At 36.0% G+C, this 7,580-nt stretch overlaps 1 protein-coding gene across 2 annotated transcripts; it reads right to left on the bottom strand.

Annotated features, from left to right (window-relative positions):
- Positions 1 to 2,345: 2,345 nt before the first annotated feature.
- LOC123536599 (uncharacterized) lies at positions 2,346 to 5,342 on the bottom strand. Of its 2 annotated transcripts, none has more exons than XM_053532445.1 (5): positions 5,044 to 5,342; positions 4,430 to 4,496; positions 4,072 to 4,188; positions 3,477 to 3,579; positions 2,346 to 3,097 (listed from the first exon to the last, which is right to left on the bottom strand). In XM_053532445.1, the coding sequence occupies exons 1-5, from the start codon at positions 5,305 to 5,307 to the stop codon at positions 2,641 to 2,643; spliced, it is 1,008 nt and encodes a 335-aa protein (XP_053388420.1). In that variant the 5' UTR covers positions 5,308 to 5,342; the 3' UTR covers positions 2,346 to 2,640. The 2 variants fall into 2 exon arrangements, with proteins under 2 accessions (XP_053388420.1, XP_053388421.1); XM_053532446.1 differs by having other exon boundaries at positions 4,072 to 4,182.
- Positions 5,343 to 7,580: the final 2,238 nt, after the last annotated feature.

The following is a 7,580-nucleotide window of genomic DNA, read 5'->3' as shown; positions in this document are numbered from 1 at the left end:
TGTATTAATGTAACCTTTCTTTAGAAATACTTATTATTTACCTGTCTGTAATTAGTACATTTCTATGTGTGGGAATATGGGCCGCCGTGAGAAATATATTGAGAAATATAGAGACGTAAAGTGGCAGGGGCCAGTTTCGCATTAGGCCCGGGTACGTTTTTTAAATAAAATATACATACGTACTTTACAGGCATATATATATATTCAACTGGTTATTTATGATGTTTATAGAACTAAGGATTCCTGCGTACGTGTGATTATTGTGTAAAATAAATATGTGCATGTATCGATTTTCCTAGCTCCATGTAAACGGCCGGGTCTAAAACTTTACCTGAGGTAACGGAAGTCAGACGAATTGGAAACGGTCATCCATCCATCCAGCTTCAGCTCAAATTTGCGGAAAAAGTAAACGGTTATGAGGCACTTTTCTTCCCACCATTATTTTTGTCTGGCCACATGCTTTAAAGATATGCATGTGTTTTAGGTCAGTCATTTGCAGATAATACGGTACAGGTCGCGCAAGGTGTGCATTTTGGGCCATTTTTGTCTAAAAATTTAGTGTCCTGAAACCTGCGTTTTACTCGTTTTCATCACAGAAGCAACAGAATATGCAGACTGAAAATGTCACATACTGAAGTGTTATGTCTATGCAAGACATTCGCTCAACAATTGCCTTGAATTTGTCGAAATTGGATTTTTAATGATTTTTTTCGCACTGATATCAGCGCAGAGATGTGGAGTTTTCAAATTTACTGTCCCTTGCCCCCATAAACCACATTGTAGATTTATAAGTGAGTTATCATAATTTCCCATGTATGTCTGTCCAGACACGCGACTGGAAAACATTATGAAACAAAAAAGAAACTAAGGCTGCTGAATAATTACAGGTGACAACGTCTTTGAAAACTATGTTATGATTGTAAAATTGATATATTTAGTGAAGGTAATATTTATTCTAGCAGATAAAACCCTTTTATGAAAAAGATGGAATTCATTATGCTTAAAATGAAAAAAAAATCATAAATATAAAAAATGACGAAAATGACTAAATAACAATATTAGGTGAGCAAATTCCTGTTTAATGGCGCTGTATGTTCAATAGTCAAATAGCACAATTATTTGTATTTATATACCCCTGTTATCTGTATGAGTGTGTCAGATCAGTTTAATACCCCGACACTGTGGTCAGAACTCAAAAGCAATAGAAAAAAATCTGATACATGGTGCAACTTTTAGAATGCTGTTTCTAATGCATTAACAGCTTAGAAACGTTAACTATTTTATGGTGTTGATTGTCCTATTAAAATTGAACCAATTAATACATACTTCCCCGTAAACCTGAGTTAAAGACATCTACGAAATCAGAAGATTTCTCTATGAATGCTTCAGTCCAGTGTACTAAGTGGTCTATGATATCATCGTCGTTTAACGCCTTCAGTATATTTACGTTTTACATGAGAAAATTTATAATACTTAACCTTACACCTTAAGTACTTCCAATGAACAGGACTTGGTCACTAATCACATCCCTGAAGTTTGTATTTTCAAAGTTTGCATGTATAATCAGCTAGGTTATGTTGGATTCCTTCATTGCATATACAATCACATTAAGCTTGTTTCATAGATAATTTAACCTCTTACACATGTACCACTACTAATTTATTCAATCGTATAACTTCGTGTCAAACTGATATTTTACCCCACGTGAAAGGATTTTTTGAGAAAGTATATGCAAACTCCGGAAAAAACATTCGTAGAAAAATTAAATTCCAACGATTGCTGTTAAGCCTTTACTGCTTGTAACATTTCTAAAATAATGCTATGTGAACCAGTGAGGTAGTTTGTCAAACCCTCTTCTTATTAAACGACATTAATGTCCGGTTGGGAATGCAGTTTTTCGAGAGGTAATAAGTTATCCATGACAACTACGTCTGCCTAGGTTGTCGTATGATTTATTATACGCAGTCAAGTGTGGTTACTATATCAAAAATAGCTCACACATTCTAAATGATGTTTTCAAATACGGACACTCAGTTTTTGCTCGAATAGTTGACAGTTTTATGCCAGTGAGGTGTAGTTACTAAATGGAACTAACAATTAAAATACTAGAGCCGCGTCAAGCATAAACAGCCGTTATCGTAATTTTTTCACTTTTTCAGTTTATTTCATCATATAATAGTACGTTTTTTAAACTTTCTTGCAATGTATATATTTCTATAGGTTGAAATGGACTATACCTGCGTAAAAATACAAAATCGTAACCCACTCTACCAGACGAACGTCAAGTAACGTCAAAAACGTCGACGTTAGTAACGTCAACGTACAAAAAACATGATGACAGAAAATAAAGCAATCCTTCAATTTACTTATCTTAGCAGCATCGATGTACACATATAATAATATTAGTTACACATACTGCAGTGCGCTGATATGGAGTATACACTACCAGTAAATTCTATGTGGGGCTTGAGCGAAAGTAAACTACACATTTTGTAACGAAATTATTTCATTGATTAGTCACTTCATTTGATGTTAATAAATAAGTAATAACATATTTCCTGTTTTCTAATGTCATTTATCTTCAAGTGGCATTTCAGGATAAATTTGTAATATCTACATGTTACACTACACATGTGATTGTCAATCGTCCGACGCAGAGGGCGGACAAAGAACGTCCTGAAACGGACGTCTCACCAGCGGCCTGACGTGGCGGTATAGATACGTCTGACGTTCCTTGCTGAGTCCTGCTGGCCTAATAACTGACGGAAGATCATAGGTGTCCATTCGTAAATAGTTCGTCTTGCAAATGACAAATCGGATTTCCTCGGTGCCGTCTGCGGCTACCTTCATGTACACTACCCCGGGTTCGCTTGATGTGAAGCGGAAGTGATAATATTTGGAAATGTTTGGCACTTTTTTGAACCTATCACCGAGGAACATCTTCCAGTCTCTCCACTCCCACCCATTCTCGTCGTATGTAACCGGTACATTACTGTGTGCCGATTTGTGTACAACATCTACCACGTGCTGGAGTGTGTCACAGTTCGAACGCCGATACAACTTCTTAATAGTACCAAACCCGGCGTCGATCAGGCACCTGCACAGTAAGAATATGAAGACGTATCACGCTGTATGGTTATGATTGATCATGTAGACAACTAATTAGTGTTTTGATGTTAATGTATAAAGTTAAATACCAGTAACATTATCACTTGCAATCTTCATAGGTCTAAAATCACATTGAAAATGTGTGTCAAAATTTAAAGCAATATAGATTCTAGTTTTTACTGTACTCATCTACGCATTGTCGTTTTTTTTAACATTTCACAACGTGCATTTGCTGGTATGGATCGAAATCTTTAATCTTTTAGTCTTTAACTGAAAACTGGATTTACGGTAGTTCAGATGATTCCCAAATACAAATAGAAGTGTTTAACGATTTGGAACTGTTGCACTGAATAATTAATTATGACAACCTTGTGTGTCCTGGTAACTGCATCATATATCTGATTGTTCTGTGCCGCCCAGTCATCGTGCGCCATGATAAGTACGCCAGCACATATCTGTTCTTGTTCTGACCTGGTAAACAGTTGTACATAAACGTTATTTATAATAAATATCATAGTCATAAATAAACTAGCTCAAATAAAACACAAACTTCAAGATGTAATCGCCGTTTACTTTCAAATTTAATACGGTATACATGTACATTTTTTATGTCGTACATATCACACATCGTTCATATGTTTCGACATAGATATTTTTTTCTTTTTCTGAACACACAAACAAACTAATAATAACATCACATCCGTTAGTATGGTGCATCATATATATATGAGCCGCGCCATGAGAAAATCAACTATGTTAGTTTTCTCATGGCGCGGCTCATATATTCTTGAAACTGGACAGACATAGAACTGTAACAATGTAACACAAGAATAAATCTTTACTTAAGCTACGATATGTCAAGGGGCTTTTGTGACCGTCAACAGCAGCTTTCATACAGAATGAAATTATAAAAACAGGATATTAACTACACGAAACGTTACGCTAGTCAACGAAAATACTTACCGAAACAATTATCAGCATGAATACCACATTCCGTCTCTCCAGTACCGAACGTGTGGAAGGCGTGATCAATCATTGATATAACAGAATCCGGTCCGTGTACATTCTGGCCATCTTTTCCTGAGAAAAGTTAAGAAGAACTGTTATTAATATGAGAAATATTTTGCTGCACGATTTTCAAAATTATGTAATATCCGTTATGTTTTTAACACAACCATCAAGAATCTTAACACAATTAACTATAATTACAGACATGCAGTATAATTCGATCAACGTGAACGTTTGCATTTTAATGGGTAATTTTTCCTAAATTTAACAAAATGCCGTGCCAAAATGATAAAAAGATAATGAACTGATTTACCAATGGTTTGGTCCTCGTCGATGAGATAGTTGTACTGCTTATAGCCATCGGCCCGGAAACCAAATATCTGAAGACAGATAAAGTGCTGGATATTACATGGTCACATGACTAAAAAAAACAAGCGCTGTTTCTATACACCCCTCCCCGTCCCCGACCCCAACCCCAAACACACACACCTCACATACACGCATATAATAGCATGTCGTTATTTTATATGTTGTAACCTGAAAAAATGTCTAAAGTTATTTAACAGAAACCGTTTTCATTCTCAAGGTCACGGTGATTGACCTAATGACCCTAGAAAAAAACTTATCCTATGAAGTATGATCATAGTGAGACCAAGCATTCACTCGAAATTGGACGGAAACCAATTATTTTTCACCTAACGACATACCGGCAGACAGATCGACTTACAATGAGTAACAAAAATAGCCACTCTTCTTCGAAATATGGCATAAAAATATGAAATTTAAGAACGAATTTGAAAGGATATAATGTTACTATCTTGATAATGTTGATTGTGAAAAAATATTATGATTTTTTTTGTATGAATATATTACCATTATTTCCATTACAGAAACAAAGCAAAAGTATAAATAATTTATTTGTAATACCTGCACTCTTCTTGGTTGAATGAAGAATGTGGGTCCCTTTTCTTGCGCATGGTGAGGCAACTTGACATACTGACTAAAGTCGAACGTGTAATGTACGTCGTCTGTCGAAAATCCATCTCCCGCAGCCTGGTCTTGTTGTGCCCGGTTAACAAACATTGCTGTTGACCTTTCCACGCATTCTACGTATAGTTCCCTTTCTTTCCTGGCTTGGAGTACATGATTGTGGTACTTCTGTGTTGCAAGTATTTTGTCATTGTCGCTCATGGCAAGCTTGATATCCTGCTTACAGTCCTCGCATACTTTGCACACATCTTCCTTTGGAGAGGCTATTTTTATATGTGGCAAACAATTTTTTCATATGTCTTTAAATGTTGTTAAACCAACATACCTCTTTTCAGCTTCCATACAACGTTTTACATACTCACTGTGTACGGACTGCTTTGTGTCCGAGGATGGTAAGTAAATTGGGGCCTCGTCCTCTCGCCCTCTTGGTGCCGCAGGCTGAGGGAGTCCCTCTTCGTTTGCGTAGCTCAGTATATATTGCACTGCGTCCTTAATTACTTCAGGAGGAAATGCGTTGGGGGCACGTCTACCGCTGTGGCCGTGAACACGTGGCTGAGCACCATGTTCTTCCATGTGATGTTTAATGTTTCTCAGTTGTCTGTCTTTAATATCAAACACTACTAGAAATGTTTCATGGCACACTGTTACACCCTCAAACACATATTCATATCGTGAACGTTTACGACTTCCCTTACATCTAGCATCAGAGATTATTCTCTTGAGAGTGCCCATAATTAGCATTTCCTTTTCACTTTTTGTCATTTCCCTTACATTAAGAATGTTTGATTCAATCTGGGAAAAAGTAAAATTACTGAAGCAGTTTTTTGTACATTTGCATCCACTGTCATAAATGGTTTTCACATTGTTAATATCACACTGTGGATCTTCACTATTTACATTAGTGTCTTCATTAACTTGAGTTTCTGATTCATTACCGTATTCCTCTGCAAGGGGGGTAGCTGTGTAATATCTTTGAAGACGGGATTCAATGCTAACATCTTGCACCTCATCAATATCAGTATCAGTATCATAAGTTGCTGCAGAACGGCCAATGTTAGTTTGGTCTGTCAATCCAAAGCATGACAGAAGATCATTTAGCTCCTGTGCAAATGAAAAATAAAACATTTCGTAATTGAGGCATGCCATTGAAATATATTTAATGAAAAAATACTAAACAGGAAAGAAAAAAATAAGTTGAAAAAAAAGTTGACTAGATGAGGTTTCGAACTCGAAAATTTCGTCCTTGTAGTCAAACACGCTAACCACTCAGCCACTGCGACGATAAGTAATTGAGCGATGAAAAATTAGGTCGATTTAATTTTTCGAAATCCGTCCCATCCAAGGTCGTTGCAACATAAATAAACGGGATGATTTTTTTTTATTGAATATTTGCTAAAGCATCTAATTGGCACCTTATTCATGTTTGCTTCCGCATTGCTTTCAATCTAAATATGTTCCTATGCATAGAATCTTCGTAAATACAGCAGATCTATGCATGAGCATTTGCAAACAAAAATCAGTATTCATATCTGCCTTGTAGAGATGTGTTTAACACTTATCTTATATTCCAGAATGACATAATTTAATAAGCAATCTAACAACATTATTTATACAATCTAAGCATTTTGACCGGTCCTGACCTTCGACTTTGCTTGAATATTGTATGATTATAGACGTACATCTCTTGATATTTTGAAAAGTTATGTGGGTAAATCAATTTGAAAATACTTTCTCTGTCATCATTACAAATAATTCTATAAAATATTACCTCGAACGTATCCATTTCTTGAAATTTTCTTCTGTTTACAAACTGTCATGTGAAAATACGGGCGCCGCCATTTTGTTACGTCATTTCTAACATTTGACGTCATATTACTCGGAACAATTAATTTAACGATAACGGCTGTTTATGCTTGACGCGGCTCACTACAATACTACATCGCTTGGGATTGACATATTTCCATATTTAAAACTGATTTAATTTTCAAGTTTATTTACTCCATTTTTTTTCTATTTAGATGCCTTTTCCTTTAACCTGTATACATGACGACTTTCAAGAATTCAATGAAAGTTATCAATATGTCCTTTTGCAGAAATACTGCTATTATCAACTGCGAAAATAATCTGTTAATTGCCACTCACTATCGTAATTAAGAATGAAATACTAGAGAGTTTGAGATTTCAACCTTCGCCTTCCCCGTCAACGTCTCTCATATATATTTGGGGTAAAACGTAAACCGATATGCGTGTATTTTATTTATATCAGACGTTGCTACTAAATTTTTCCATGTAATATCAAGTAAGCCTAAAAAAGAAAAAAAGTGGAAACTCCACAGGTCGCTCAACACAACAAAAACGAAAATGTTGCAGGCTCGGTTTGATTGAGCCTGTTCATGGACGGTAGTGGAAATGCATGCTACCATCCACGCCCTCTAGCCCCGGGTTGAGCAGAACTCGACATTTACACATGCTAA

This window comes from Mercenaria mercenaria, unplaced genomic scaffold, assembly GCF_021730395.1.
Source record: "Mercenaria mercenaria strain notata unplaced genomic scaffold, MADL_Memer_1 contig_1252, whole genome shotgun sequence".
In the NCBI taxonomy this organism is placed as follows: domain Eukaryota; kingdom Metazoa; phylum Mollusca; class Bivalvia; order Venerida; family Veneridae; genus Mercenaria; species Mercenaria mercenaria.
Note: the sequence above shows the minus strand (reverse complement) of the source record. Positions and strands in the feature narration are given on the sequence as shown.